Genomic DNA, 15886 nt, shown 5'->3' with positions numbered 1-15886 from the left:
AGACTGTTATAATATATTAACAGAGCCAGACTAGAATAAGACTAATGTAATATATTTTTAGAGCTCGACAAGAATGAGACTATTATAATATATTGATACAGCTAGACAAGAATGAGACTGATGTAATATATTAACAGAGCCAGACTAGAATAAGACTAATGTAATATATTGACAGAGCTCGACAAGAATGAGACTGATGTAATATATTAACAGAGCCAGACTAGAATAAGACTAATGTAATATATTGACAGAGCTCGACAAGAATGAAAATGATGTAATATATTGATAGAGCTTGACAAAAACATCGATAAAATATCCCTATCACTTGACACTTGACTAGCATTTTTGTATGGACAGAGCTCAACTCACTAACCGATGTAATCATTGCAGAGCTTAAACCAGGATCTGCATATTACATGTATTAGACGAGTTCGGCATGAATGGAAACTGATTTGACACAACTGAAATAGCATGTCAACATTTTATGCAAGTAAATTCTGAAGCTCTGAAGACAAACAAACCCAATTTTACGAATTTGTTATAAATGTGGTCCAGTTAATTTCTTTAACAAATGAAACGAATCATTCCCCTATCAAGTATAGCATGTGAGACTCTTTTTAAGTTGTGTTGCTGGTAATGTAATCATGTCTGTTATGTCTAACGATTTTTAAGAATTCTACAAACTTGATCGGTTTAATTTGATTTGTGTCGTTTAATTTTAATGAATTTAGTGGTCGAGACAATAGGCATTCAGAACCTGTTAATTAGAGCAAAACAAAATATGACGTTATTATCCACATGCAAGATATCCCAAGATAAAGATTAAGTTGGCGTGTCCGAAGTTTTGAGGCAGGTGCAAGGGGAGAACCTTTGCAAGAACCTGTCCGAAAGGACGTATTTTACACTTTTAAACTGCATGGATATGGAATTTTATCTATCAAGTGAATATCTGAGTTAATATACTTGAGTTTATATACTTTTTTAAACAGTATTTAGATTTACAATAACGAAGTGCAGTAGTATTCTGTCCGGTATGATGTTGGTGATTGTCTATGAAGCTGCTGTCTTTCTCTCGGGTATGGTGTTGGTGAGTGTCCAGTTAGCTGTTGTCTGACTCTCCGGTTTGGTTTTGATGATTAACATTGAAGCTGCTGTCTTTCTTTCGAGTATGGTGGTGGTGTTTGTCCAGTAAGCTATTGTCTGACTCTCCTTTATAGTGTTGGTAATTGTCAATGAAGCTGTTGTCTTTCTGTCGGGTATGGTGATGGTGATTGTCCAGTAAGCTGCTTTCTGACACTCCGTTATATTGTTGGTGATCGTCAATGAGGCTGTTGTCTTTCTGTCGGGTATGGTACTGATGATTGTAAATCTACCTGCCGTCTTTCTCTCGGGTATGGTGTTGGTGATTGTTCAGTAAGCTGCCGTCTTTCTCTCGGGTATGTTGTTGGTGATTGTCCAGTTAGCTGTTGTCTGACTCTCCGATATGGTTTTGATGATAAACATTGAAGCTGCTGTCTTTCTTTCGAGTATGGTGGTGGTGTTTGTCCAGTAAGCTATTGTCTGACTCTCCGTCATAGTGTTGGTGATTGTTAATGAAGCTGTTGTCTTTCTGTCGGGTATGGTGTTGGTGATTGTCCAGTAAGCTGCTGTCTGACACTCCGTTATAGTCTTGGTGATTGTCAATGAAGCTGTTGTCTTTCTGTCGGGTATGGTGTTGGTGATTGTCCAGTAAGCTGCTGTCTGACACTCCGTTATAGTGTTGATGATTGTCAATGAGGCTGTTGTCTTTCTGTCAGGTATGGTACTGATGATTGTAAATCCATTTGCCGTCTTTCTCTCGGGTATTGTGTTGGTGATTGTCAAGTAAGCTGTTGTCTGACTCTCTGGTATGGTGCCGGTGATTGTCCAGTAAGCTGTTGTCTTTCTGTCGTGTATGGTACTGGTGATTGTCCAGTAAGCTGTTGTCCTTCTCTCGGATATGGTGTTGGTGATTATCCACAAAGCTGTTGTCTGACTCTCCGTTATAGTGTTGGTGATTGTCAGTGAAGCTGTTGCCTTTCTGTCGGGTATGGTACTGATGACTGTAAATTCAGCTCTTGTCTTTCTGTCGGGTTTGGTGTTGATGATTAACAATGAAGCTGTTGTCTCTCGGGTAAGGTGCCGGTGATTGACAATGATGTCGAGGTTTCATCATGCTAATAATCAAATGCACCCAATGATTTCTATTTTCGGAAAGTGTTGTAACTGTCAGTTAATTGTCAAGTCTATATAACATTATAGAATTAGTTATTTGTAAATAGGTAATAAGAATATGGATAGATAAATAACTGTGATATATTGTAGAACAGGTATTTAGAATATAGATAGGTAAGTATTTGTGATATATTGTAGAACAGGTATTTAGAATATAGATAGGTAAGTATTTGTGATGTATTGTAGAACAGGTATTTAGAATATAGATAGGTAAGTATTTGTGATATATTGTAGAACAGGTATTTAGAATATAGATAGGTAAGTATTTGTGATGTATTGTAGAACAGGTATTTAGAATATAGATAGGTAAGTATTTGTGATATATTGTAGAACAGGTATTTAGAATATAGATAGGTAAGTATTTGTGATATATTGTAGAACAGGTATTTAGAATATAGATAGGTAAGTATTTGTGATGTATTGTAGAACAGGTATTTAGAATACAGATAGGTAAGTATTTGTGATGTATTGTAGAGCAGGTATTTAGAATATAGATAGGTAAATATTTGTGACAGGTTATGTATCATCGGGTTTGGTAAAAATGAGCAAATTATCGGTCTAAATCCCAATCAATCACCCAAGCATGGAATATTAATATATGATATTATAAGTCACTTGTGTAGTGTTACAAGCCAGTAAGACTTTTCTAACGAACCTTCACTTGCTGTCTACAATGGCTGTAAGATGGATGTTGTTGATGCTGATTGTATACATTGGAATGACTCAGTTCACTTTAGCTCAAAGGTCCAGAAATTACATTTTAGTTGGAAAAGAAGGGTACATGAAGGAACATACCAAATTTTTGTATGGCCCCAGGTCGAAATTAGAATGTGCAATTATATGTTTGAAAGAAAGCAATTGTTTATCGTTTACCTACAACGGATTGTCAAGGCAATGTATTTTGTCAAATAAATATGTAGATGAAAATGATTTCGTTCAAGGGCATTTTGGAATTATGGCATTTACGAAAAGGAACAATACAGAAATATCGTAGGTAAGATTCTGAAATTACATTTAGCTCTTGAATAGTAAGGAAATGGGTAGTTTGTATAATTTGGTAATAACAGACCGAGAAAGGCGTTTTCCATAGGAGCGATGGGCCCAAGACAGGGAAACTGTTGACTGCAGGAAATGACTTGGTTAAGACGGTGAAGAGCTTCTCATGGAGGGAGGGTGGTTTGGTAGTGGCGGATCAGAACCTGGGTCACTTTACAGAGTCATGTCTGGTTAAGGGATTTGATATTCTCGCCGACGGCTCAGGTTTTCATTGCCGGATGGATAAAACTCAGAGACTTGGCGTTTGGTCGGCAAATAGTGTTGTGTTGTAGAATAATAAGTATTAGGTAGGTGGGTTAGTGCCGTGTTGTAATATAATTTAAGAAGTATGAGGTAGGTTAGTGCCTGTTGTGTTGTAGAATAATGAGTATTAGGTAGGTGGGTTAGTGCCGTGTTGTAATATAATTTAAGAAGTATGAGGTAGGTTAGTGCCTGTTGTGTTGTAGAATAATGAGTATTAGGTAGCTGTGTTGTAATATAAGTAATATTAGATAAGTTAGTGTTGTGTTGTAGTACAAGTCGTATTAGGTAGGTTAGTGTTGTGTTGTATTATAGGTAGTTGGTGATACTGCATTGATATATTGTGAGGAAATACCAGATACATGAGTGTCATTTTCCAAGGAATACCTTTTATGCGCAGTGGTGACCATATGTGCAATATCACTTTAAAACCTAAATATTTGTAATATTCATATACTGTAGTAAAATAGAATTCCCTACCTCTCTTTCTGCTGTTTGGTTTTCCATTTGTTTAATCATGGAATGCTTACTTTTTTTTGATAGTTAGTTTATATAGGAACAGTATCCACCAAGATGTTTAAATCAGGAAAACTGTGCTCAAAATATGACATTTTGTATTTATTTGCAGGTTCCTTCAGATTAAATATATCCCACTAAAGGTACATCCATTCCTGGGTAATAAATATGGATTTAGAAAGTGATTTTTATGAATTCCGCCAACAATGAACGGATTTATCCGATCATTTTTTAATGAACATTGTGTTACACTTTTCACCAATGATCTGTACTGAGTACCTTAATTTCGAAAAGAAATATTTAAAATAAAAGAGAATGAATGAACGTGTTAAATTCAATTTTGATTTTTAAGCAATATATGTTGAACAGTCTGTAAATTTAACCATATTGCTGTGAAACGCTATCTATGTATTTTACTAATTATAAGATAATTTGGGTTTATTTCTTTTTGATGTACATGAATTTGTTTTACTTAGTCAGAACACCATGTTTGAAAATATTAACTGCGAAATAAATGTGTACAAATAACATCTTATTTTATTAATTTTCATATGACTTCCAATTGAAACTGTATCGTGATGTTGGCAATTTGCAGTATAAAATCACATTCCCGAAATTACTGCGTACTGGAATAAATTTGAGAAATGAATTGAGTTTTACGGCCTACTTTTCTGCACCATGTGGGCTAATGGAGGCGGAGATAAATTGAAGCAAAGATATTAATGCACATTGGGTCGCATTATTAGAACAACCTTTAATAATAACAGAATAATAAATATTTGTCAGTGCCTGTAATACAATAATATATGACCATCTGTATTCCGAAACCTAATGGCATTCTTAGCAACAATGGCTTCAAACTCTAAAAAAAAAGGGCAGAACCGAGGAAACAATCTATTGGCAATGCACAACATGCTGCTAACAATGCTACGGAAAAGATGGACAGGACCATTTTTCAAGATTATGAAATCAGTAATATGTAAGAGCGGCACACAAGGGCTGATAGATGACACGAGACCATCGTAAGCATCGAGGCAACCATATAAAATATATATTTTTTTGACACCTCATTTGAATTTTTTACGAGTTGATAAAGCTCAATTTCAGCTATCTGCATCAATGTTGACATGCAGCTCCGTATAATCCTCAAAACTAAAATAATCATTCAGACGACCATATTGAAAGTATATCGGAAAACTTGCGATAATGATTGATGGACTGTAAATATAATCCATGCATATCATATAATATATAATATCTCTTTGAACAAATTGACAATAGAATATCAGATTCCTGCGCACTCCCTTGAACCTCGAAATTCGATCATTTGATTTTTCTTTCTCGCATTAAAGGGATTGTAAAGAAGTTTTCTAAAAAAAATTATGTGTATCGGGTACACTTGAACCATTCCTACTTTTTATCTGACGTTTATGGTTTCTGCAATTCATCTAAAACTATGTGTTTGCTGTCGTCATAAATTGCAAAATATGTTTTATTATATCACGATTAGTTTCAAGACATAATATCACGATTAGTGACGTCATCAAACACTTTGATTTAATGCAATTATATACACAAGACATCAAGCTCGTGTATGTGATATTCAAAGACTATACCTTTCAGATTTTCTACACTGATTGTTCATGCGCATCCATAATACCTGTCATACTCTCATGTTCATGATCTATTATTATTAATAATTCATACGGATACGAACACACTCTGTTTAAGCTGTTAGTGTGAGCTGCAAGTGTAAGCTTCGAGTGTAAGCTGCTAGTGCGAGCTGCTAGTGTAGGCTGCTAGAGTGAGCTGCTAGAGTTAGCTACTAGAGTGAGCTGCGAGTGTGAGCTGCTAGTGTGAGCTGCGAGTGTGATTTGCTAGAGTGAGCTGCTGGTGTGAGCTGCGAGTGTGAACTGCTAAAGTTAGCTGCTAGAGTTAGCTGCTAGTGTGAACTGCTAGTGTGAACTGCTAGAGTGAGCTGCTAGTGTGAACTGCTAGAGTGAGCTGCTAGAGTGAGCTGCTAGTGCGAGCTGCTAGTGTGAGCAGCTAGAGTAAGCTGCTAGTGTGAGATGCGAGTGTAAACTGCTAGAGTGAGCTGCTAGTGTGAGCTGTGAGAGTAAGCTGCTAGAGTGAGCTGCTAGTGTGAGCTACTAGTGTGAGCTGCTAGTGTGAACTGCTAGAGTGAGCTGCTAGAGTTAGCTGCTAGAGTGAGCTGCTAGAGTTAGCTGCTAGACTGAGCTGCTAGTGTGAGCTGCGAGAGTAAGCTGCTAGAGTTAGCTGCTAGTGTGAGCTGCGAGCGTGAACTGCTAGAGTAAGCTGCTAGTGTGAGCTGCGAGTGCAAGCTGCGAGTGTGATCTGCGAGTGTAAGTTACGAATGTAAGCTGCTAGTGCGAGCTGCTATTGTAAACTGTTAGAGTGAGCTGTTACAGTGAGCTGCTAGAGTACGCTGCTAGTGTAAACTGCTAGTGTGAGCTGGCTGTGTGTACTGTGGGTGTGAGCTGTTAGTATAAGCTGCGAGTGTGTGCAGTTAGAGTGAGCTGCGAGTGTGAGCTGCGAATGTGAGATGCTAATGTAAACTGCTTGTTGAGCTGTTATTGTGTGCTGGTATGTAATTTGTCCAGTGTTGTTTTAAGTGTTTTAGTTGCTGTATGTGATTAAACCAAAATTTATTTATGCAATAGAAACAGTTCTGACAAATCTTTGAGGATTCCTGAGTTGCTTATGCTTAATGGATAGTGTATATGCCGTTTTAAAACTTAAAGTTATCTTAACATCAGCATCTGAGTGGTTGCATCGCCTTAAGGTGACCACTGTCAATCATAAACCCTCAAATTGTTGCATTACCATAAAACGCATTTGGTTCCACATAAAGATAACTCTTTGTCTTTTGATTGAGAGACAGTTATGTCTTAATAGTTTAATTTTCAATCTTTTAAATAAAGCACCAGTCAATCTTTTGCCATGAAATAAAAAACAAACAAACAAACAAAATGAAATAAACAAACATTAGACACAATATAATTAATAAATTATTTAGAATATATTTATACTCTCGTTTATGGACAAATTGTTAGGTTAAGGATATGAAAGCAATTGTACAACCTGCTTTTAATTTGTATTTAGATTGCTGTAGGGATTCTGAACCATTCGACATGGCTTGAGAAAGCATTCAACTCCGGATTAGTCAAAGTAGAAGACACGATAAAAGTTAACGAAACATCGAGTAGCAAACCTAGAACACTTCTAGATAGGAATAAAATGAATTGTAAGGTGTGCGCTAGAAGACCTGTGGGAAAGTCTCGATGGAAAACAGTCCAGCATCAGATTATGAAGCCCTATATTTGAAGTATTAGTAAGTTCTTAAACGCCCTTATAACAGTTACAATAGGCCAATTCTATTGTTATAATGGTTACGTTCTCGACAACCTTTTTCAATCAATAAAAATTCAAAAGTTCCAGTAGATTGCACAAGTTGTAAAAATACCAAAGAAAATGTCCACAGTGCACTATTTTAATAAAACAAACAATCCAAATGATATATCCTCACTTCAATCATTCACCACACTTATAACTAATCCAACAGTCTGATAAAAACACGGTTTCAATTTGTGGTTCAAACATTCAAACGGTTTACAGAAATATAAAAACTATAAAAACACGTTCTCCCATTGAAACTTTCGATTTCAACCTTCATGTCTTAACTTGTCTTCTCTGTTATGATACCTTTCAACTTCATGTAGAAAGAATAGTCGGAGATGAAATCGGAGTGGTAATTGATGTTGTAGGAGTGGTTTTCAGAATTCCGTTCTGTTTCTGAAAGAAGAGAAAAGGCTATGTTAGAAATAGAGACAAACTTTACCTTGCTTAATTCATTTATAATAAAATTATAACGTATAAGAGCTTGAAAATTATGCGAAGTTTCTTCTGTGAGATGTAGAATTATTTATTGTTTGTGATGCCGTCAAAAACGTGAAATGTGTCAAAAGCAGAACACAGAACACAATTTTACTGCTAATTTTAAAGAAATTATCGCAATATTGGCAATATATCACATAAATGAACTAAAGATCACCAATATTGACAATATACCACTCATCTTTACGATTTATTGTCGATATATACTGTATAACACCGATATGGGATATAAATCGTGATATTAACAACATAGTTTCAATAATGTAAAGCCAATATGAAAATTATGACACCATCATTTACTACATACAGCGCTCTGAAATATTCATAGAGTACAATAACTAATACTGGATAAACATTGGGTTGAATTTGTATCAGAGAAGATACGTCATATAGCCAGTGAGTTGAATCCGGAATAATTTTGTTTTCATGTTATACCATCAAGAAAATTGTGCATCGCCTTGCCATATATAAAATTAATCCAAAGATATTTATTTTTATTCTGTAATGGGTCATTTAATTACGTCTGGAAATACGTAGTAAAATAAGTATGACCCCCAGTAGCGTATTTGGGGGATGGTCATTGATAGTTATTTTGAATGAAGTATAAATCCCTAAATGTTCAAAATTCACCTTTGGTCATCTGAAATTTATGGACTTCTGGGGGGTCTCTGGCCTGAAGAGGCTTTAGCCCTTTGGGTCTCGCCTCGGAGAGACACCTTTCATTTTTGGTACCCTCCTCAGTCATGTTCAAGATGGTGATCCTCCGAAGTTATGAAGAAATTCATTTGAATACAATTTAGTCTGTAGTATTTCTTGATTTCAATTCATAAGAGTTGTTTCCCCTTTATCGAAAGAACTGTGATCATGAATATGTAGAGTCAATGATTTATTTATGGCTTGGCTTGCACATCATATAACTTCTTCGGTTTACAACTTGTGCTACTCAATGTTTTTCATTCCAGATCTGAGCACATCATTTTTAGATTAGGCATGTAGCTATTTGTTAGGGTAGAACCAGAAACATTATGAAATGATTGCATGGAAAATGGACATGAACACTGTATTTCAATTTGAGAAAGCCATGACAATTTAACGCTCTAAAATTTCCGTATTAACCATTCTCAAGTTAAGGATAGCGGATTACTTAGATATTCAAACATATGCAGCACATAAAAAGCATGTATTATTTAATTGCTTAATAGCCTTAATACCGTTTGAATTTCAGAAGCTAACGTTTACCACTCGGATTTGACTATAAAATGATCGACGTTACATGCAAAAAACACATAGAATGAGAAAACCATGCTCTTGAATATAAAGATGGGTTAGGCTATATGACACAAAGCAAATCGCAAATAAACAAACACATTTAAACAAAAATCTCATTCTTATTATATAAAACAAACAAATTTACAAAATATAACTATGATATACAATTTAAAACGTAAACTAAACTTTATTCTTCGGTATCTGGAATTGGATATGTAAAATAGCATGCTCTTGCCTTGTTTGATAATAATTTTATTCCTTGGAATATAATGATACAAGTTGTTGAGCATGATTCATTTTATTTAGTGGATTGTAAATATTTAAGGGAAAGTAGGTACATTCCGTCAAATGGGTTCAATCTCAAGGAGTGTATGGTAATAATCACTTCAAATCATGAGTTTCACACAGAGTTATTTGTTCTATAAATGCATGCAAGGTGATTACAAAAAATCTATAAACACAAAACACAAAAATTCAAATTCTATTTTTAATGATATTAATAGACACTCCACAAACAGAATAAATGACGTCATACTTGGCTGCATAATCCACCTTGTCCATGATCGGATTCGTTGGATGATGTATCTTGGGATGACGTCAGAGAATAGTTTGCAGAATCACGTCTGCCTATTTCTGGTTTTTTATTTATTAAATGGACGGGTCTGGGAAATAAATAGTCTTTATCGGTTTGATAATCGAGTCTACCATTAGTCAGTTTATTGCTTCCGGTAGGAACAGTTTCTGGACTTAATCCACCGTTTATTGAAGAGTTTGAAGAGGGAGATAAGTCTGTTGGAGATTTAAAGGAACTACACTTGCTATCGTCACTAAATCCTGAACTACTGTTTTGTCTCATAGGTCCGTCCGTCACACCGGCACGTAACGGCGAGTCACATATATGATTTTTCAAATCTAAGTTTTCTAAATTTACTTTTAAATAAGAGTCATCGCTCTGGCGATCTATTCCTTTGCTACGACGCTTTAAGGAGTCAATATTTGGCTTTGTAGCATCATTTCCGAAAGATCCTGAGCTTTCCAGGATGTTTCGTTTTTCTTTATAATTATTCGCTGCTTTTGACGATTCTCTTACTTTATCTCGAAATGAAGACATTAAAGTTGGTAGTTGATCCGATATTGTACTAAAACTCGCTTCATCACTACAAGCTGACGTGTTATTCAGGTTATTCTCACGAAGTCCAAGGCTGTTCCGAAAGTCACGTGGTACGGGTGTCGATCCGGAATTCTGACGTAATAGCACGTTCGTTGGATTCAATTGTTCTATGTCGTCCGTGTTTTTGTTCTGTACGTTATTTGGAGTGTGTACATCAACCTGAACATTCACATGATTCGGTTCCACAATGACAGGGGTGCGACTCCGAGAACGTGCACGCCTATCATCCACGGATAAACTATTATTTCGTGTGTCTTGAAATGTTACGCGCGCGCCATTTTTTCGCGATGTTTTTCTGCGAGCTCCACCTGATGGCATAGAATCCAAATCAGTCGAAAATGTTTCATTAAAATTTGGATTTTCAGAATTTTCAGTGGTGATGTCATCCTCTGACGGACAAGGCTCGTGGGTTTCTATCAAAATTCCATCATAAGTTGGAAGTGGTGACCTACTTCGCGGAACGTTCAACATATCCATTTCCAGACGTTTTGAATCGAAAGTAGGATTTTTTACGATGCTTTCTCGACTTCCGATCATAAAGACTGGTTTCTTTAAAGGCACATAATCTAGAATTTTAAACTTCCACTGTTGTTTGACGGTTAAACCACACCACACCATAATCCAGAATAACATATAACACACATCCACAATAACACACGTCAAAACTAAACTGTCACTGGATAACCTATATACAGTCACTAAATCAAAAACTACAGGTCCTTTACAAATAGCCATACAGACTAAACAGACAGTTGCGCATGTGTGAGGGATATAACCACGACAACCGCTATGGACGATAACTGTTTGTTTCACGTAAGATTCAGGATTGTGCTTCCGGTCCACGATTTTAAATTTTTGGTGAAAGTACATTGAACCGTATTCAAAGACGGTCACGGTAGACACAAGAACGACAAACCCTCCGATTAGATATAAAGTCACTATGGCACTACAACTCAAAGACAGTGTGATATTATGATATAACGGGTTATTATAACATACTTTATATAACACGGAAAATCCACAAAGGTCAAATATGGAAGTCAAGGTCATAGTTAGAAGTTGTAGCGCGAAAACGGACGTTAATGTTTTATTAGTGTACCAGAAAACTGCGGCATATCTAACAGTCAACGCTAAAAGAGCGGCACTAAAATTCACAAAGGCGATAGACACCGAATATCCATTGGGTAATCCAGTTGATGACGTTCTTGATGCTGGCACGTGGTAAGTTTCGTTGAAGACCATTGATTCGTTGAAGCTTGCCCGGACGTCACTCATGTGGGCCCTTTCCGGAGAAAACATGAAGTCGATGTCTGTCGTCCAGGCGGCATCTGAAATGATAAAAAAAAGTAAGATACAGATCTAGTTTTAAACAAATATGGGGAAATTCTCTTGGATCTTCGAGCTAAAATTGGAACGCAACCCTTGGAATATAAAATACATGAAATAGACTAATTTGTGTGAGTGTGTAGACGTGTATTGTTTGTGAGTTTTGTGTGAATCTTAAGGTATTAAATTGTCTGTTTTAAATGCTTCGGAACATCTGATCTCGAAATTATAGACTGTTAGTTTCTTGAAAATAATTGCCAAACTAGGAATTGCAGACACGCAAACTACCATATAGATAAAGTCTGTAAATCCGGTTGCCTGCAAATAACGATCTGATCGTCGGTGACTTCATAAACCTGGGATTTAGTCAGACGACAGTTAACTAGGGTTAAACGAGGTATGAAAAGACTGGTAAATTACTCCATTATCTACAATAGTCTAGTTTAGTCCAGTCAATCAATCTTGTCTACAAATCAAAGCTAGTTCATTACCGGTGTATAGGCTTTTAGTTCCTAGTTTAGATTGAAAAACGGTGATTAACTGGATGTTATCATTGACTAAATATCCTATTAGACCCATCGACTAACTAAGCTGTTTGTTACAATGGAAGTAATTTCCATTAGCTCTTTCTAGAAGTAACTTTAAAACAGGTGTTTAGTTTCAACCAATCAATGTTGTTGTTCCATTTTTTTGTTAAATCTAATCTGGAAGAAAATGGAAACCCAATGGGAAGCTTCCAGGGGTTAACGTGGAAGCTTCGTAAACAAAGGCAATAGTGAAAATAGCACACTGAGGGCGTGCAATGCCTACTTTGTGTAACAGCCGGACAACTATCCACGCCTTCTACACTCAGACTCTCTTTTAAGGCTGGTCGCAGTGACCCTCGTAATCGTCTCTCAACCTAGACAACAGACAAAATGTCAAAACTGCTAATGTAACTAGGGTGCTATTTCAGGAACGATCGTAATAATGTGAAAACGCAAACTTGCTTAAAAGTCAAACTTTCATGAGAGAGATTTAACGTATGTAGATTATTTTCCCTACCGTGAACATTATCCCCTAGTAGTATTAGTAGAGAGCGACCGGATGATCGAATGATTCATATCATTGCATTGATTTACCGCTTCCTGAGCACACACCTTCATTCTACCTACACTACCAGGATGGATCCTGCCCCCACAGAATAACAATTTAGTTATTTCAATAAGACGCTAATAGGTATGTAAGTACTAACAAATTATTTCTAGTACTTTTATTATCTTTTAACAAGTCTAATAACAAAGAAAATTGCTCGATTAGAATTTTCTCTCGCTTCATCACATCTGGTTTAATGAGTAAGGAGGAGAAAAACTCTAAGCTTGGTAAAAAATTAAAGGAAAATCTTCGATGACTTACTTTTCAGACCACCACGAGTATTTAAATTAAAAACACACTAGCAGAAAACACATGTTACAAAAAATATAAAATGAAATGGTGTTTTACGCCCTACGTTTCTGCATCTAAATGTAGTGCCATACAGTGTGCAATCTAAGCATGTCTTGCCAGGACAGAGGCATTAGCCTTCTCTTTTTCAATTCCCAACTATCGAAGTATCTTTTGCCACTCACTCGACGCCCAACACTGACAGGAGAGATGGAGGGGGGGGGGGGGGGGGGTGGTTGTAGAAACATCCAAATATCTCATGCCAGAACTGAACCCCCGTGTTAGCGATAACTCAGTAGAAGTGGATGGTCAATGGATTTTTACCTCCTGCTTTTTGTATCTTCAATATTGTGTTAACATGCGATTTCAAGCTAACAAACCCGTAAATCATTGTGGTTAGACCTTGTAACGATACATGGCCGAAATATTAACCATGTCATTGAAGGGAATGACCAGTTCTTCTGATGTACGTTTAAAACTCATTTTCGTTTTAATTTTCCAAAAATATATGAAACTAACACTAGGATTTTTTTTAAGTAGTACAATATTATATTTCAATTGTATATTTTGGAAAGGTTTCAACATTTCTCCTTCAATGATAGATTAGCATGAATTCAGAATGTTTTACTTATGTTTAAACTGTTATATTTATTACTATATATTTCATATTTCTGTCTATTATCGGCCCTGGGTTTTCAGGTATGATAGATATACGCTTTTCTACAACTGGTTTGAATTACAGAAATACATTCCAAACTGCTTCAGTCGGCTGCCAATGACGTAACTCTACCTGATGTAACTATGACAACAGCAAATTTGTAGCAGACGAAAGAAGAAAAGGAGCAGAAATAAAAGTAAAGAGATGAAATAAATAAACAGTTTAGTTTTTTATCTGGTTGCCATGGTAAACAAGCATTCTCAATACAAAAAAATACAAAATAGTTTCTCCACAAAGTTTAAACAATACCGACAACCAAAATATACACACTACAGCATTCACATTTTACAAGCAAAATAAACTTGAAAAACTGGAACAGACAATAGTAAAGTGTAGCAAATATAATCAGAACATGAGGTAACTTTTTAATAAAAAAATAAAACAATCACATGGTAGCAAAAAATCATATAAAAACCACATCATTTGCATCGTAGATGTACTCCACATTCTGCGGCTTAATGCTTTATGTATTTTAATATTATCTACCTGCCAATATTTGGATTTACGTCTTCATTAAAACGACGTAAAGATGGTACATTTTCTACCTGTGACTTAATCATTTTATTACTTCGTATACTATTTTGCAATCATTTCTCGTATTTCAGATTAAAATACATAGTGCAATGTAATGTAAGTTCCATTCTTACCATATTTTCAGATTTCAAATAAATTTCGTTATATAAAAATATTTTAAATTACCAAAATCAGTCAAATACGTTAGGTGGCGTTTCCGTAGCGCGTGCCAAATAAAAAGATTAAAGTCTCAACAATGTTAGTGTTTTGTTTCCTTGGAAACCATCTTGTCTTTGTTTTAAAATTCCACAAATTACCCAAATACCAGCTTCGACAAAAGAACCTTGTTATTTTTTACTCATATTGTTGATCACATGTAAACTTTGTCTTGAACCTCTGTTAGTTCCTTTGATGAAATGTGTAAATAGCGGAAAATTTGTCATCAGCAGACGATTGTATTAGCAAACAGACGACAGTTAACGTAAACAACAATAAGGGGAGGTAAACAGTTTGATTTCGGAGTGATACATTCCAGAACAACACCCACCTTTTCTCCAATTGTCACTAAATCAATCATAACATAGTATTGTTACATGTACAGTGTTTAACAGACGATGTATTGGTCATATGTCCAGACTGACTGATATGAGGTAAGGATGGAACGGATCTAGATCAATGAGCTGTCCACGGCGTGGTAGGAAGGTGTGACAGATGACATCGAGCAATATTTCTAAAGCAATAGCAATAGTAATTCTACTACTAAAATTCTTCAATGGACTAAGATGCTAAACCCACAATAGACTCCCTACAGTATTCCACTAACCTATTAGATGTGTGATTCCAGAACAGGAACAATGTAAAGTCAGATATTGGGACCTTCTGAGTTGGATGTTTACCTTTCTTACTTTGTATTTAAGAATCTCAACATTGATTAGCTGTATTTTATCGAATTAAACTGAAACACGACACAAGACTCGACGTTTTAACACTAAGAATTTTTTAGATCGATGGTCAGGGTATCAGTACCTCTGTACTCAGAAATCATATCATTGTTAAATGTAATCGCCACACCTTAGCCCAAAGTGCTACAAACTGTTCACGATAAAGATTCTTCGACAGTTGGAAATCGAAACGAGCAGGCTAGTGCCGCTGTCCTGGCAAAATTTCCCTCATTGCACCCTGTATGACGTTGCCCGTCTTCATTAGCCCACATGGTCCATTTATTTCATTATATTGAAGGGTACAGGTTAGGAAGCATTCTGTTACTATTCTAAGTTACATTGTCGACAATTTGAATAAGAAAAGGCCTTAACCTCCTACGAAAATATCGGAAGATGCCTCATGATTTTTATAATACCTCACAATCGTAAAAATTTGAACCGCAGCTTGTACGTCCTACTCTTCTGCACTTGATTGGACTAATTGATATAGGAGCTAATCTCATACTGCTACATGCGGATATAAAATCCTGATTTTGACAGCTATAA

General features: G+C 35.9%; 3 protein-coding genes across 3 annotated transcripts; all 3 read right to left on the bottom strand.

Annotated features, from left to right (window-relative positions):
* Positions 1–2299: 2299 nt before the first annotated feature.
* Positions 2300–2743, bottom strand: LOTGIDRAFT_86585 (hypothetical protein; the record flags this gene model as incomplete). The annotated part of the gene is made up of 1 exon (XM_009054042.1): positions 2300–2743. A coding segment is annotated over one exon (444 nt), but the record flags the coding sequence as incomplete, so codon positions are not given.
* A 3173-nt stretch (positions 2744–5916) lies between these two features.
* Positions 5917–6630, bottom strand: LOTGIDRAFT_115500 (hypothetical protein; the record flags this gene model as incomplete). The annotated part of the gene is made up of 2 exons (XM_009054193.1): positions 5917–5991; positions 6511–6630. Coding segments are annotated over 2 exons (195 nt in total), but the record flags the coding sequence as incomplete, so codon positions are not given.
* A 324-nt stretch (positions 6631–6954) lies between these two features.
* Positions 6955–12891, bottom strand: LOTGIDRAFT_231734 (hypothetical protein; the record flags this gene model as incomplete). Its single annotated transcript, XM_009054192.1, has 4 exons — positions 6955–7878; positions 9785–11748; positions 12557–12647; positions 12886–12891. The coding sequence occupies 4 exons, from the start codon at positions 12889–12891 to the stop codon at positions 7798–7800; spliced, it is 2142 nt and encodes a 713-aa protein (XP_009052440.1). The 3' UTR covers positions 6955–7797.
* Positions 12892–15886: the final 2995 nt, after the last annotated feature.

This window comes from Lottia gigantea (genome assembly GCF_000327385.1).
Source record: "Lottia gigantea unplaced genomic scaffold LOTGIsca_21, whole genome shotgun sequence".
Taxonomy (NCBI): domain Eukaryota; kingdom Metazoa; phylum Mollusca; class Gastropoda; family Lottiidae; genus Lottia; species Lottia gigantea.
Note: the sequence above shows the minus strand (reverse complement) of the source record. Positions and strands in the feature narration are given on the sequence as shown.